At 40.9% G+C, this 17560-nt stretch overlaps 1 protein-coding gene across 1 annotated transcript in view; it reads left to right on the forward strand.

Annotated features, from left to right (window-relative positions):
* Window positions 1–987: 987 nt before the first annotated feature.
* LOC145407514 (caspase-1-like) overlaps window positions 988–17560 on the forward strand; it is a 65081-nt gene continuing 48508 nt past the window's right edge. Inside the window, exons 1-2 of the mRNA XM_080278438.1 lie at window positions 988–1187; window positions 9197–9283. Coding sequence (XP_080134564.1) covers window positions 988–1187; window positions 9197–9283 — 287 coding nt within the window. The remainder of the gene's footprint in view (window positions 1188–9196; window positions 9284–17560) is intronic.

Below are 17560 nucleotides of genomic sequence, written 5' to 3' on the forward strand. Positions count from 1 at the left end.
AATCCTTGGTTCAGCTCTCACTTTCCTCCTTGTCTTCACTTTCAGACTCGTCTTTCTAACCAACACCCTATGTTGTCTTACTACACTCTCCCCTGGCACTACCTTACAATCACTGAATTCTTTCAAATTGCATCTCCTGCATAGGATATAATCTATCTGCGACCTCCTTCCCCCACTCTTATACGTAATCCTGTGCTCCTCCTTCTTCTTGAAATAAGTGTTTACTACTATTACAACTGTTACCACCAAATTATCCCCTTCACAGTGTGACACCTCCCCTTGACTATAATTTACTGACAGCAACAAGAGTAAAACAGAATTATTAAATGTCTAAATAGAATTACCCCAATTTCTCTTTCATTCATTCTTTCTTTCTCCTTCTCCTCCTCCTCCTCCTCCTCACCAAGCATTTTTCTCTCCGATAAGGAGGGTATGTTTTCACCCTTATTTGTTTATTTTTTAGTTTGTGTGTTAGGATTACTGAAAAACTAAAAGAGAAATTTGGACCAAATTTGGTGGGCAGATAACCCATGTCCTCTTGGGACTGATTCGGATCCTATTACAGATTATGGATCCGGAAAACATTTTTTGTGAAACCTTAATCAGTGATGAGAAAACCTAACCCATTATGAAGAGTGGTTTGGAAATTATGTTGCCCCTATCGGAGAGGTGTGCTCCACTGAGTGCCCCTCTACTTCATTTTGGTGTCATTTCTTTGTCTTCACCAATTCGCTTCAGACTTGACCTAATTTTTCCACAGGTAAAGACCCACAGTTTTTATTATTAATTTGCTTATGGGGTCAAAGATCAACCATAATTTCTCTCTCTCTCTCTCTCTCTCTCTCTCTCTCTCTCTCTCTCTCTCTCTCTCTATCTATCTATCTATCTCTCTCTATCTATCTATCTATCTATCTATCTATCTATCTCTTGCAAATTAACATACAGTCTCTCCATTACAGAGTCAAGAGCTTCACTTAACCCAGTAAAATGTCGTCTATGGAGAAAGTAGAAAGTGGAGGTGATATACAGGACAAACCCAGCAGCTCCATGGAAAGTGGGACCATTGAAGCCACCATTACTACTGCCAACACTTCTGCCAACACCACTCCCAACACTTCTGCCAACACCACTGCAAACACCAACGAGGAAGATGCCTCACAGCTGGATGCATCAGCTCCTGTCGATCAGTAAGTTCAATTATATGTTTGTTATGATGTGGATGTGATTGAAAGTGCTAAGAGAAATACTTTGAGGTCGTTTGGCCATGTAGAGAGAATAGAGAATGAGAGACTGACTAGGAGAGTGTATGTGAATGAGGTGGAGGGGGAGAGGAGGGGGAAACCAAGGATGAGATAGAGGGATAGGATGGAGAGGATGATGAATGAGAGACTGACTAGGAGAGTGTATGTAAGTGAGGTAGAGGACGAGAGGAGAGGGAGACCAAGGATGCAATGAAATGACGGGAGGAGAGGGAGACCAAGGACGAGATGGAGAGATGGGATGGAAAGGGTGGGAAGAGAGAAACTGACAAGAAGTGTATGTGAATGAGGTGGAGGGGAAGAGGACAGGGAGACCAAGGATGGAGAGGATGGAGAATGAGAGACTGACAAGAAGAATGTTATGTGAATGAAGTGGGGGGGGAAAAGAGGAGAGGAAGGCAAAGGATGAGATATAGGAATGGGGTGGAGAATGAGAGACTGGTTAGTGAAATGTATGTGGGTGAAGTGGAAGGAAAGAGGATGAAGGAGAGACCAAGGATGAGGTGAAGGGATGGGGCAAAGAGTTTGAAGATTGAGAAAAAGACAGGAGGAGTGTATGTGAGTGAGGTGGAGGGGGAGAGGAGAGAGAAATCAAGGATGAGGTGGAGAGGTTAGAGAGAGAGAGAGAGAGAGAGAGAGAGAGAGAGAGAAGGGTGTATGTGAGTGAGGTGGAAGGGGAGAAGATCTGAAGAAGAGGGGGAGACCAAGGATGAGATGGAAAGATGAAGTGGAGAGGATGAGAGATTGACTAGAAGAGTGTATGTGAGTGAGGTGGAAGGATAAAGGAGGAGGGGGAGACCAAGGATGATATGGGAGGGATGGGATGGAGAGGGTGGAGAAAGAGAGACTGACAAGAAGAATGTATGTGAGTGAGGTGGAAGAGGAGGAGACCAATAGTGAGATGGAAGGGTGGAGTTGAGAGATATATGAAAGATAGAGATGTGGGTAAGAGGGAGGTCAGGCAAATGGCAAAGGGCAGTGCAACGTGGAGGTGGTTAGTTTGTGGCTTACTGGATTAAGGTGTCTGGCAGTAAGCAGATAGATAGATGCAGTTCTTAATTTTGGATGCCACTGTGCAGTTACATGTGCATGAAACTCTGCACTTTTCATGAGTAACACTAAGCAACAAACTTCAACTTTTTTTTTTTCTGTTACAGACATGCAAACTACTATTCTCTACTAAATGGGTGATGCTGAATTAAGATCTGATAACCAGATTTCCCCATCACGTCCAGATTTTGTGTAACCAAAGACCCCCCTTTTTCCCTCCCTCCTCCCTGGCATCTAATACGTAAGCAGACTATCAAACTTTTCTGAGCCATATTTTGTGTTAGCCATGCTTAAATAATGTTAACAGGGGTGTCCTTCTTCCTTTATTCTGGCTTAGGACAGACAGTAAATTTTCGCTGGCGGAGTTACCACCCCTGCGCCCAACCATCCACCCAAAGCATGTAGATGTTTAGTTGTTACTACTGAAAGACAAATTCCTATTGTGAAGTGAAACTCTGTTGTAGTCTCTTCCTTTGTCGTTTATGGGATAAAGTGCTGTCTCGTTGCAGGAACCAACAGTAATCAACCATCATATTTGGGTTGAAGCTCCCTTGATATCTGCATTCCATAACAGTGATCTGGTGAAAATGCTCACCGTGCCCGTCGCCTACAGCACCAAGGTTCACAGGGAAGAAGTCAATATTGAATGTAAAAAATTCATTTTAAGAGACATCCTGCATCCCATTCTTTCATAAGTTTTCAGCATGTTATGCATCAATTCATGGTAGTTTTCAGCTCTGTGGTTCCAAGAAAATTTTGAACAACTTGAACAAAGATGCCCATCCAGTTAGTTCCATCACATTTAGTTTAGGGGGGAACGATAGGTTGCAGATGTTTTTATGGATCTGTGGTCCATTGAAAACTCCAGCGTCTAACTTTGCATCTGTCAGAATTCCATTGAATTGGCCCTTTAAATATTGAAAACCACTCCCCTGGCAATCCAAACGTTTCTCAAAAAATTTTCATGAGCCAAAGTTAAACGTGAAGTGGTGAAAGATGCATTTTCAGTGGATCTACCAGTCCTGGATGTTATGCATTATCTTCGCCAACAACATTTTCAGTTCTAGATGGCCAGTCATGCTTTTTGTAGCGGTTGTTATCATCTCTGCCATTCCAAAGACACAAAAGCACATATGCTCTGTGTAGCCCAACTGTAGACCAAGGAGCAAGGATATATCTAAGGTAGCCACAATATTCCATGTGTGTTCCTTGTATTTGATGAGCCTTAGCAGTAGTTCCATTGATTTGTAAGTCTCTTGAAGACCTGTGGCATGTGCTAAAGGTATTGAAGGTTTCTCATTGCCATTGTGCAGTAAGACAGCTTTAAGACTCAATTTACTGGAGTCAGTGAAAAGTCTCCACTCTTTTGGAGCATAGTGACACCCAGTCTCTAGCATCATACCACTGACATCACTGCAGAAACAAACAATTTTCCCCTTTAAGTAAAATGAAAACTTCAACTGACGGTGATGAAAATATGAAACTTTGGTGCTCGGTTGTAAAAGATTCATTAATGAAGTCTGGATCCAAGCAACTCTGCCTTTTGCTTTTTTTAATTCCATATCGCGCACCAAGTTATTTAACTCTGCTTGACTAACCAGATGTGGGGAACTATCTGCATGTGAAACATATGGGTTATGTCTCTCTGCTTCCATATCACTAGCCGAATCTTTGGAAGGACTTTAAGAAGAACTGTTGTCTGTGGCCGTTGATGGTGGAACTGGCAGTGGATTTGCTTTGTCATATGGTACTGGTTTTAAGTCTGTTTAACAGTTTGGATAGTTGATCTTTGATTTATTTTTCTTTGAAAAAACTGCTGTCTTTGTAATACAAAAATAATAATCATCATGGTGATTTGTGGGCCCACGCCAAATCATGGGCATTGCGAATGGCTTAGCTGTTAACATTACATTGCACTGAGCACTGCAAAAATGTGGTTCCCAGTCCATCTCTTGGTCTCCTACATTACAGCCAAAATATTACTTGTAGGCAAGTTTCATCCTTGATGCTGTCGCTATATTTCTTCACTGGTGTATAGGTGTATATTGTCCACAGACATAGCAGAAGTTGTCTGAGTTATTGAAACAAGCATGTCTGTTTGATGCCATTCGGAAATGCCACAGAAGTTTCTTAATGTAAGCTGAAATTTACAAAAATGAATTAGCCCGTAAGTGGCCAGGTAGCCAAGAGTAAGTACTGTATACCATTACACAAAATCTGGACGTGATAGGAAAATTCTGCATACAGATTTGAAATCAGCGTGCTAAAATTACAGTACCTAGAAACACCCAAGTTTTCTTTTGTAACAAAATTTTTGTTGCCTAGTGTAATAATATCATTGAAATATGAAAGGTAAGCATGCATATATATTCCTGTTTGTTTTGCACTGTAAGCACAATAAGTTGATAATAGCGGTATGTTATTGCCCTTTTTGTGGTAAACTTATAGTTCTACTCAGAGCACGCACGCACGTGCGCGCGCGCACACACACACACGTGCACACACAAACACACACACACACACACACACACGAACGAACAGCCGGAGAGAGCAGACGTCCCAGCCATCGCTGCTAACCTTAAGTAGTTTCAGGAATTTTGTCTGTCCTGTCTCCTAAGGTCTTGTTTTAAATTTAAAATAATGAAAGTTAATAGACTACCAAAAATGTAAAGATTTATTGGCTAGAATATACATGAATGTTTGTAGTTTTTTTCGGTAACAGCTGTTTTGGTACTTTAACCAACATCAAACATGGCCGAAAATGTAAACAATGAGGGACTCGAATTTCAAGGATTTGAGACAAATATCAATGTCATGGACCTGGTTAAAACATTAATTATGAGGATTAGTGAACTTGAAAAGAAAGTAGAGAATCTAGTGATAAAGGATGTGTCTGAAAATACGGAGACTACCGTACAGAGTCTGATCCAGTCCAATGAGATAGCGAATGAAGATTAGAAATTTGAAGCATGAAAATGTCGAATTGAGGAGGAAACTATAAGAGAGTACTAATAAAACGGAGGTGAGTAGTGTAGTAGAAGAACATAAGGCAAAGTGGGCACACGTAGAAGAAGAACAGAAAGAAGTGGTCAGCTTAAGAGAGATCATCCAGGAAGAAAGGGAAATGAACAAGAAAGAAATGGAAGAAAATGTAGTGAAAATACTGAAGAAAAAAGAGAAAATAGCGAGAGAAACTGTAGAAAGGAACAGATGTGTGGTAATATTTGGAAATAGGGAAGAGGAAGAAAAGGTTAGGTTCATAAGACTCGAGAGAGACACGAACCTGGTGAGAGGAATATTAGGCAAGATTGACCCCGAAGGAGACAAGTGGGTAAAAGAAATTGAAGAAGTAAGGAGGATAGGGCCTTATAAGAAAGGGGAAACAAGACCAATGAGAATCAAGTTTACATCAGAAAGTGTAATAAACGAGATACTTAAAGTGACCTGGAAATTAAGCAAAGAGCCGGGGATGGAAAATATTATAATAAGAAAAGATCTGAATGAAGAAGAAAGAGAAGTTTTAAAATCATTAAAGGAAGAAGTAAAGGAAAAAAATGATAAGAGGACAGAGGAAGAATGTAATATTTTTTTTTGGACTAATGGATATGAAAGTAAGGAAGTGGTATTTAAGGAAATAGAAGTGAAGGAAACTAAGGGGGATGGCGTGAAAGATCAGAAGTTGAGGAAGTGGTACGGACAGAGAGTAGGAGAGAAGAGGGTATTAAAAACGTCAAAAATAATTTGAAGGTGATATATACTAATGTTGATGGTCTCATTAACGATTTCTTGAGAGAACCTGAACCTGATGTCATGTGCTTTGTAGAGACCAAATTAAGAGAAAATATTGATGTTCATTTGGGAGATGGTAAATACAAACTGTGGAGAAAAGACAGAAAAGAAAAAAAGGGAGGAGGAGTGATGATAGCAGTGAAGAACAACAAAAATGTAGATACTGTGGAAATGGGAGAAGGCAGGGTTGAAGTGATATATATGAAATTAGAAACTGGAGAGAATGTTAAGAGAGATATGGCGGTAGTGTATGTTCCCCCAAAGACGAGAGCATGGAAGGATGATGAATACCATGAGATGTTGTCAGATATGGCTAGCTATTTGCAAAAAATAATTGAGAAAAGCAATAATATAATTTTGGTGGGTGACTTTAACTGTAAAGAGGTGAACTGGGAGGAATGGTACTCGGGAGGCGGCGAGGATTCATGGGGCACTATGTTACTAAATATAATAATGAATAATGTGATGACGCAGTGGGTCAAAGAAGAGACTCGGTTTCGAGGTGAGGACATACCGGCAAGGTTAGATTTACTGTTTACCAAAGAACCCGATGTAATAGAATCATTGAAATATCTCTGTCCTATAGGAAAAAGTGATCATGTGGTCACTGAGTTCCAGATGTTAATAGGGAACGTCGAGCCAAGAGACGAGCTTCATAGACAGGGAAGATACAACTTTGGGAAAGCAAATTTTACAGGATTGAGGAACTTTTTTGAAAATGCAGATTGGAGAAAATTCAGAGAAACAAGGGAGATACAGAGGAAGTGGGCTATCTTTCTAGACCTCTATAATTTGGGAGTGGAAAAATTTGTACCAAGAGTAAGAGGGAAAGAAAACAGGAAAAAGGAGTGGTTTAATAGAAGGTGTATGATAGCAAAAAAAGAGAGAGAGAAGTCGTGGAACAATTGGAAAAAGAGAGGTAACAACAAAACAAAGGAAGAATATAAAAGAACAAGAAATGAATACACAAGAATACGTAGAGAAGAAGAAAGGAATTTTGAAAAAGGTATAACAGACAAATGCAAGGATGAACCCAAACTGTTTTATAGATTTGTTAATGGCAAACTGAAACAAAAGGAAGGAATCACCAAACTGAAAGTAGAAGGAGAGGTCTTTAAGGATGCGGCAATGCAAGCAGAAATAATGAACAAACGTTTCCAGTCAGTTTTCACTAAAGAAAATGAGCTTGTGGAAGGGGAGGGAGTGATTAGAAATGTTACGGTGATAAAAGATATAAAAGTGGAGGTACAGGAAGTGTATAAATTACTGGAAACTCAAGATGTAAGGAAAGCCCCAGGACCTGATGGAATTTCTAATTGGGTACTGAAGGAATGCAGAGAACAACTGGCGGATAAAATTCACAGTTTAATCGTATGCTCACTGGAAGAGGGAAAAGTGCCACAAGAATGGAAGAGGGCAAATGTGGTACCAATTTACAAGGGAGGAAACAGGGAAGAAGCCCTGAATTATAGACCAGTGTCTCTAACCAGCATGGTCGCAAAATTGTGTGAGAGAATCCTGAAAGACAGATGGATAAAATATCTGGAAGAGATGAATATTTTGGCTGAATGTCAGTTTGGATTCAGAAGTGGAAGGTCATGTGTTTCTAATTTGTTGAGCTTTTACTGAAGAGCGATTGACATGGTACAGGAGAGAGATGGTTGGGTGGATTGTGTGTACTTAGACTTAATTAGAGAAGGCGTTTGACAAGGTACCTCATAAGAGACTAATGTGGAAACTAGAATATATAGGAGGACTGAAGGGGAAACTTCTGGAATGGATGAGAGACTTTTTGAGAGACAGACAAATGAGGACAGTAATAAAGGATAGGATGTCTGGATGGAGGGAAGTAACAAGTGGAGTCCCTCAAGGCTCGGTGTTGGCGCCAGTAATGTTCCTGATTTACGTAAATGATATGGTAGATGGAGTGAACAGTTATGCAAGTCTGTTTGCTGATGATGTAAAGATCTTGAGGAAGGTAGAGGTTGAGGAGGATTGTAAAATACTGCAGGAGGATTTGGATAGGATACACGATTGGAGCCGGACGTGGGAAATGAAATATAATGTAAAGAAATGTAAAATATTGGAAATGGGTAAAAGTACCAGGAGGCCATCACTGAATTATTTGTTGGGTAATGAATTAATCACAAAAAGGAGAGAAGAGAAAGATTTGGGAGTGCTGGTCCAAGATAGTTTGTCACCAGAAAAGCACATTAACAAGATAGTTGGAAAGACTTATAAACTCTTGAATAACATAAGAGTAGCATTTCATTATATGGATGAGGAGATGATGAAAAAATTGATAGTGGCCATGTTCCGCCCGAGGTTAGAATATGCAGCGGTAGTGTGGTCCCCACACAAAAAGAAAGATATAAACAAGATTGAGAGAATACAAAGAACAGCAACCAAGATGTTCTCCAGTCTGACAGACCTGTCATACAGAGAGAGGCTGGAAAAACTGGATTTGCCTTCCTTAGAGGAAAGGAGAAAGAGGGGAGACATGATTGCAGTGTTCAGGACCATGGTGGGAGCAGATAAAACTGACAAAGAAGATCTGTTTGTATGGGATAAGAGAGCAACAAGAGGACACGGAATGAAATTGAAAAAGTCAAGCTGCTTGAAGGATATCAAGAAATATAGCTTTCCTTACAGAAGTATAGACTTATGGAATAGCCTGGACAAAGAGATCGTCCAGTCTAAAAACTTAAACGAGTTAAAAGCTAAATTTGACTTATTGAGAAACAGCGACAGAAACCCATGAGCATAGTACATTCCGTGTATATCACAATTAGGTATATTAGGTAAATACTTAAATATTTGGAACGACTTAGACAAAGAGGTGGTGCATGAGAAAAACATTCATGTGTGTAAAGGTAGACTTGATAAATGTGAATATGGAGACAGGACAACACGAGCATTGCTCAATTCCTGTATACTACGAATAGGTAAATACAAGTAGGTAAATACACACACACACACACACACACACACAGGCTGCATACATTTCCCTAATCAGACCCATTTTTGGTGTCTTAGTGTGCTTTTTTTCTTCTTTGCAATTGCATTCCTGCATTTGTGTGTGACCCCCACTGTTGCAGCAGCAGTGTGAATACGAGGGAGTCTACCAAGCCCACGCCAGACTCAAGTGATTCAAGATGGCTGGGAAAGGGACAACCGATTGAAGAGTAAGTAACAAAGAAAGAAAGCAAAAAGTAAGTAAGTAAGTAAGAAAGAAAAGTAAAGCAAGTTTGAGATAAAGGTCTGTATTGTATTCTCGTCGGTTGAGGAAGCTCCCTAACATCTTTTCGTAAGTGATTTATTTTGTTTACTACACTTTACTCTCCTCTTCTGTGTTATATAAATCCATTCAGTATTGCCATACTCTGCATAAATAACCTTCTGAAGAATTCAAAAATAAATTTGCAAAGGAAGAGGTGTTTGGGAGCCTCATTAACTGAAGAGAATATGAGACATACGAAATCAAGGAAGCGATAATAAAATAGAATAAAATAAGGAGAAATAAGAAACTAAGAAATAAGGACAGTAAAAAAATTATAAGCATCAAGACAGGTAGCTGTAAGTCAGGGATGTTTTGCAAATTATTTAAACTCTTTCCATGCTACGCTGCTGTACTCATTTTACTCAGATTTAGCTGAAAAATGTCTTTTCTCTATCAAATACAAAGTTGCAACATTAGATTAACACTGGAATATGATACTAGTCACGAAAGAGTGCTATGGAAAGGATGTAGAGCCATACCGTTGTCTGTTTCTCTCACTAAGCTACATAAGAAGCAGATAGAGAAGAAATTCTAGTCCACAATAATATGAAAGAACTGTAGGAAATCAGCATATTGAAGTGGAACTTTAGTAGTTACTTTCGTGATTGGTAACCATTATCTTATGAAACACACACACACACACACACACACACACACACACACACACACACACACACACACACACACAATGCTCGCTGGTGCAGTGGTAATGTTCTCGCTTGCCAACTGGTGGACGGGAGTTCGCGCCTCGCTCAGGTTGCGAAAAGTTTCACTGACGAAGTGGGTGGTTACTGTCCCCCTTGAGCAAGGGGACGGGTGTGTGCGTGTGTGAAGGTCACAGCCTTGCCCTTAGATCGGACTATATGAGCTCTCAGCTCCCTTCCGGGAGGGTAAAAGCTGACGATCACGACCATCAAGTGATCCTGACCGACCCGGTGAATTACAAGGATGTCAGAGAAAGTGACTTACAGCTACGATTATCTCTATTTCCACATCCTTTTGGTGGTCTATGGTTGGAATGCACCTTTTGGAGTGTCAGCCTTTCCCCAAGACTTGACTGGTAGCCTTTCAATCATGTAATACCAGCAGAGGAAATTGACTGGACATTGGATAATATTTAGCTGAATCCACTAGAAACCAAGTATCCTGAGTTGTTCTGTTTATATTAAATTGCTAACACTGGTCTTCCATGACACTTTAGTTGCAAATGGCCCCTTGGGTGGATTGGAAGGGGAGTTAATTCACGATCAAAATGTCATTGAAGAAAAGTTTCAGCAAATAGTGAAATAATAAGCAGGGAACACTTGAAAGTACCTGAATTATACTCATAGTTGTAGCTTCTGATAAATGTTGACCTAGAGTTGGGTTCTCAAACATAATTACAGTTGTTTCCCTGTCCTAGCTTAGATATGTTTTACAGGAAGAACTAGACAAGGAAAGACTTTTTTTTTTTCTCTCTCAGTCCTTTCCCTGATCTTCCCGCAGAAAACAGTTATAACCCGTGGTAATTTTTGTCCCGTGGCTAAGATTATGAATTTAGAATAGGAATCAGGGTGAGATTCAGCAGCCTTCTTGCCCTTCCTGCATATCAAAACCTGAGATATGACAGGAGATTGATCGTAAGTGCGTTTGTGCATCCTGATCATGTGGAAATGTTGAGTGGGAATGGTAATTATACAGGCTAGTGCTTGAATTCTGTATTTTCTCTAACCTACATTTCCACCCATCACAATGGATCATCTGCATTCTGGTCATCTATCACAAAATGTACAGAACTCTGACCTAGCCCTGGACCCCTACTCTTCCATGGGGCTAGTAGGCGACTTTCATGGTTAGGATTATGTAATATCTATAAATATAACCTTTGTAGCTAAACTTAATAACAAACACAGTAATACAATGAAGATACCAGACTTGACATAAAATTACCATCTCTCCTTGAATGCTAAGTTGTAACGATAGATCAGCATTAGAATATGATGCTAGTCACGAAGGAGTGCTACGAGAATGATATTGAGTCATAGCTCTCTCTCTCTCTCTCTCTCTCTCTCTCTCTTTCACTGAGCTACATGAAATAAGCAGCAAAAGATTGAAAATCAAGGCCATGTTTAGGTTTAAAAAAAAAAAAAGTACACTGTACAGTGCAGTTTTTTTACTTTTTTGCAGCTTATTTCCCATAGCTCAGTAACAGAAGAATACACTGCTATGCCACTACATCATTTCCATTGCACTTATTGTCACCTAGTGTCGTAATCCAGTTGTTGAACTCATTACAAGTCAGTGGTGGAGTAAGACAGTACAGTATTACGGTTCTCTATCATTTCCATAGCACTTCATGACCAACACTGTATTCGTAGTGTTGATCTCATTACAGCTCAGTGACAGAATACAATATAGTGACCCTGTTTCCTTTCCATAGCACTTCATACTAGCATCATGCTCTAATGTTTCACCCTTTGCTATACTGTACCTCATTATGCGTGATACAGTAGGCAAATGTAAGTCAGGTTAAATTGAGCAAAGTATAGTTTTCTGCATGATGTATTTTTATGTTTGTAGAGGTATACAGTATATGAAGCTGAACCCTAATTTCCATGCACTGCTTTTGCTGAAGCTCCCACTGCTTTTAATTGTATATTCACTGAGTTCTGCGGCACACACCATCCACTCATTTAATATAGTGCTACATTCAGGTGAACACACTAAATGACCAGCTTTTTTTTTTTTTTCTCCTGATGAATCTCCCATTGCCTTTAATTGTATGTTCACTGTGTTCTAGGGCATACACTATCCACTCAGTTGGTGTATTGCTGATTTCAAGTGACTATACACTGAAAGACCCATTTTCTTATTGTAACCCCAGGAAACCATTTATTACACTGGGTGGTAACCATATAATTAAGTGAGTGCCTGGTGGTTTAGTGGGAATATTTTTTTTCTTATGCAAGGAAGAAGGAACCAAAGGCCATGAGCCCGCAGTAACAGTTCCCTCCAAGAGAAAAACAAAATACAATAGAGAACCAAATTCAAGATCCGATCATTTTGAGATGCCTGGACACACTGCGTTTGAAAGACTGGAGATCATAGGCAGCAGGAAATACAGACAGAGGGAGACAGTTCCAGAGCTGACCTGTTGCATAAATGAAAGACTGGGAGTATCGGTTAACTCTTGCATTAGAAAGTTGGACAGAAAAGGGATGAGAGTTTGCTGCCAGACGGGTGCTACGCGCCCGTCGTAGAGGTGGAGGAATGCAAGCAGACAGTTCAGAGGAGCAGTGACCATTAAAGTAGCGATAGAAAAGAGATAAAGATGCAACAGTGCGGCAAAGAGACAGAGGTTGAAGGGAGTCAGTAAGAGGAGGAGAGTTAATGAGACGAAAAGCCTTTGACTCCACCCTATTGAGAAGAGCTGTATGTGGGGAGCCTCCCCACACATGAGAGTTGTACTCCACACAGGGGTGGATAAAACCCCTGTATAGAGTCAACAGTTGTGCAGGGGTAAAGAAAGAGCGGAGTCAGCTTAGCACACCCAATCTCTTGGAAGCAGATTTTACAAGAGATGTAATATGATCTTTCCAAGATAAGTCCCGAGTAAATGAAACCCCAAGCATGTTCAAGGATGATGCAGGATTAAGCTGAATATTATTAAACATTAGTGGGTATACCTGTGGAAGATTTTGTCGGGTTGATAGGTGTAAGAACTGAGTCTTAGATGCATTAAAAACAACCATATTATTTTTACCCCAGTCAGAGATACGAGCCAAGTCAGACATTAGGTGTGCCATAGCCTCATCCCTTGTTTGTTGAAGTAACTGTTGAGATGGGCGTTGCGGGAACCGAATGGAAAGGTGAAGGGTGGAGTCATCAGCGTATGAGTGGATAGGGTTAGATGTACAGCTTAGAAGATCATTGATGAATAAAAGGAAGAGAGTTGGTGATAGGACAGAGCCCTGAGGAACACCACTGTTGATAGATCTAGGAGAAGAACGATGGCCGTCTACAACAGCGGCTATAGAACGACCAGAAAGGAAGCTAGCGATGAAGGCACAGATAGAAGGATAGAAACCGTAGGAGGGCAGTTTGGAAATTAAAGATTTATGCCAGACTCGATTGAAAGCCTTTGAGATGTCAAGTGCAATGGCAAAGCTTTCGCCAAAGTCCCGAAAGGAGGATGACCAGGAGTCTGAAAGGTAGGTGAGAAGATCGCCAGTGGAGCGTCCCTGACGGAACCCATACTGACGATTGGAAAGAAGGTTAGGAAAGATGCCTTAAAATTTTCTATTGAGAATTGACTCGAAAACTTTTGAAATACAGGACGTTAAAGCAATTGGACGATAGTTGGAGGGTTGGGAGTGGTCACCCTTCTTTGGGACCGGCTGAATGAGAGCAAACTTCCAGCAAGAAGGAAAGGTACAAGTTGACAGACAAAGGCGAAAGAGTTTGCCTAGGCAGGGTGTAAGCACAGAAGCACAGTTCTTGAGAACAACAGGAGGGACCCCATGAGGCCCATATGCCTTGTTAGTACTGAGGCCAGTGATGGCAGAAAATACATCAACTGAAGACATTTTAATGTCAGCCATGAGGAAGTCAGAGGGGGGAAGTGATGGAGGAACAGCACCGGAATCGTCCAAGGTGGAATTGGAGGAGAAAGTCTGTGCGAAGAGATCTGCTTTATCAGTAGAAGAAATAGCTACGGAACCATCAGAGTAGAAAAGAGGAGGGAAGGATGATGAGGTAAAGTTGTTAGAAAGAGATTTGGCAAGGTGCCAGAAAGAGCGGGAAGAATTCGAGTTGGAGAGTTGAGAGCATTTAGTATCGATGAAATTATTTTTAGTAGAGCGAAGAACAGCCTTAGCACGATTCCGGGCAGAAACGTTAAGATGATGTGATTCAGGGGTGGGTTGGCTCCGGTACCTTTTGTAGGCCCTCTCCTTGTAGCGGACAGCATTAGAACAAGCGTGATTAAACCAAGGCTTTCTTGCGTTAGTCAAAGGATATGAGAAAGGAATGTATGCTTCCATGCCCGAGAGATTAACCTCCGTAATGCGCAAGGCACACTCAGTTGGCTCCTGGCCATGGAAGCAATAATCATTCCAGGGAAAATCAAAGAAGTACTGCCTGAGGGCCTCCCAGCCCGCGGCTCCAAAATGCCACAGACGACGTTTCCCTGGAGGGTCCACAGGCCGTACCGGAGTGATAGGACAGGTTAAGGTAATAAGGTTGTGATCGGAGGAGCCCAACAGAGAGAAAAGATTAACAGAGTAAGCAGAAGGATTAGTTGTGAGGAAGAGGCCAAGTATGTTGGAGCTCTTTCCAGGGCGGTCAGGGATACGGGTAGGGTGCTGTACAAGCTGCTCTAGGTCATTAAGGATAGAAAAGATGTAGGCTTGTTCACCAGGTGGATCCGTGAAAGGAGAGGAGAGCCAAAGGTGGTGGTGAACATTGAAATCTCCTAGAATGGAGATTTCAGAGAAAGGAGAAATGGATAGAATGTGTTCCATCTTAGAAGTAAGATAGTCGAAGAATTTTTGATAGTCAGTAGAATTAGGGGATAAGTAAACAGCACAGATATATTTAGTCAGAGAATGACAGGAAAGCCGAAGCCAGAGTGTAGAGAATTCAGAAGAATCGAGTTTAGGAACACGAGAGCAAGATAAGTTGTTGCGTATATATACACAAGAGCCACCTTTGGCTATGAAATGAGTATAGAGAAAGTAGGAGGATACAGGAAAGGGTTTGCTGTCAGTTGCCTCAGACAGCTGAGTCTCCGTTAGAAAAAGAAGGTGAGGTTTAGAGGAGGAGAGGTGGTGCTCAACAGAGCGAAAGTTAGAGGAAAGGCCGCGAATGTTGCAGAAATGAAGAAGAAGAGAGTCAGACAGTGGTTCCAGGCACCTCGAGTCGTCATCGGGAGAGGGGCGGATGGTGGGGGCATATATGGTCCTCCCCCCTGGGGACTCCGAGGCTTGATGAAGAGGCGCCATTTTTGTTAAATTTTGAATAGGAAGTGTAGTATGTACTGTGCATGTAGTTTGGTGTAGATAGTTAGAGAAATTTGTACTGGAGAGCATGCTGGCCTACTCTCTGTGTAACTGAGACACTGAAAAAGTTCAGCAAAGGGGGATGGTCAGGAACTAGTCCTGAGGGCTGATGAAACGGGAGCTCCAGCACTCCCTGTCATCAGCCTTCCATCCACCTTGGGAGTACTGCCCTGCTGGACTGGTTCTACAGTCTACTCCCATATGAACCATATGGGTTTGAACCTGAGGGCTGGCTTGAAATTATTACTTACATAATAATACACAATTTTATTCAGCTTTGGGGGGGTATGTGGTAATGAAAGGATGAATGTAGGCAATCTAAAACTCCTGTAATTTCAAAAATCTCCCCAAAGCTGAAGAAAATGGTCTGAAGGTAGTGAGAATGGAATATTGGATTAGTCATAGCACTGAAGAGACTAGCAGGAACCTGGTCACTGTGAAGGAATGAATGGCAATCTCCTCTAATCCCTTAACCGAGTTGTCTTGTGTGTATCATTGTCTTTATTTTTCTACCTGCTGTATCTATTTGCTTTTCTGTCTGTCTGTCTATACAGTATATTTGTCTGTCTTTGTCTGTATGGCTAATTATCTGTCTTGTCCATCCATATCTCTGTTATCTGTGTTACATAGCCTATGATTTCATCATCCTTTGTGTAATTTTAACGCACAGTATGCTGCATGTTTGATCACAAGCATGTTCTGCCTCAGTCCCCCCCTTCTACCGTTATAGTAGAGTAAGTTGTCCTTTCTGTTGTTCAGAGCAGGATTTTCAGCTCTTTGTCCCCATGGCTTCATTTGCGCGTCCTTCTTACAAGTTGTATCAAGCTCTGCTGGCCCCTATATAATGAGCTCAGTCTCTGCATCATTGCCACTTAGATCTGCTCCTCATTTTGTTCACATCTCTGCCCTCCCCTGTACAGTTATTGTTGTGAGTGCTCCGGAAGTCTCTAACCATCTAGCAGCTGTGTAATTTGAGTATAAGTGTTATTGCATTTGGTCTTGTACTGTGTAGCATAAGTTGTTGGTTTGTAGGCCTAGTGAGGTTTTTGTAATTCATGTAGGGTTCTTGTTGTTAGCCATTCTTCATAATAGTTTGTATCTGTAATAATTTATCTTGCATTAACTGAGCATTACCCAGTGTATTTTCATTTTATTAGGGCTGACTTAGATAAATTTACTCTTGCTAATTTCGTGTTAATAGAGGCTATTGCAGTTAACCATATATTTAACCTGTTTTTTGCCATTACATTATCCTTATGAGTCCTGAATGTTTTGTTGTTAGTTTGAGCATTAAACTTTAACTTGTAATTTTACCTAACTCTTTTGTTTTGAACCTGGAACTTTATGGGACAGTAGTGACTCTTAGTATTCTCACTTAAAGTGTACATTATCTTTCTCTGTTCCGTAACATAAATTTGGCGACCTCGCCAGGATATTCAGGATTTTATCATAAGGATATTGCTTGATATTTTGTGACTGTTACTTATTCATGATGTCTATTATTACTACACTTGATGAAGCCAAAGATTTTTTGTCAAATGTGCAAACAGTGTGTGATGTAGAAAACAGAACAAAGAATGAACTTAAGCTTGTTGCTCAACAATTGGGAATTGCTGTTCGCTCTCATCATTCTAAAGATCAAATTGTTGACATGATTAATGAAAGCTTGTTTAATGTAACTCCTCCAAATGAGCAAATGCAGATTGAATTAGCTAAGTTACAGCTAGCCCTGCAGGAGGCTCGTGTGAAGGAAGTGAATTTCAAGCGCGTGCTAAGGAGGCTGAGTCTCAGGTTAAGGAGGCTTGTGTTAAGGAGGCAAATGCTCGTATTCAAGAGGCACAGGTACAGGCTCAGGCACAAATTGAACTTGCCAGGATTCAGGCAGACCATGAGTATCGCATGAAACAAGGTGGAACTGGATCATCTAGCTCTGATGATTTTGATGTGGCTAAAAATGTTAAACTTGTCCCTCCTTTTAATGAATCTGATTTAACAAAGTATTTTCAGTTGTTTGAGAGGGTAGCTACAGGTTTTAGTTGGCCCAAGGAGTATTGGCCAGTACTCCTTCAAACTGTTCTCACCGGTAAAGCTCAAGTAACTTATGCATCTTTGCCTCAGGATCAATCTGATAATTATGATGTAGT

Source organism: Coenobita brevimanus, chromosome 73, assembly GCF_032717465.1.
Source record: "Coenobita brevimanus isolate Jiangsu-jjx chromosome 73, ASM3271746v2, whole genome shotgun sequence".
Lineage (NCBI taxonomy): Eukaryota > Metazoa > Arthropoda > Malacostraca > Decapoda > Coenobitidae > Coenobita > Coenobita brevimanus.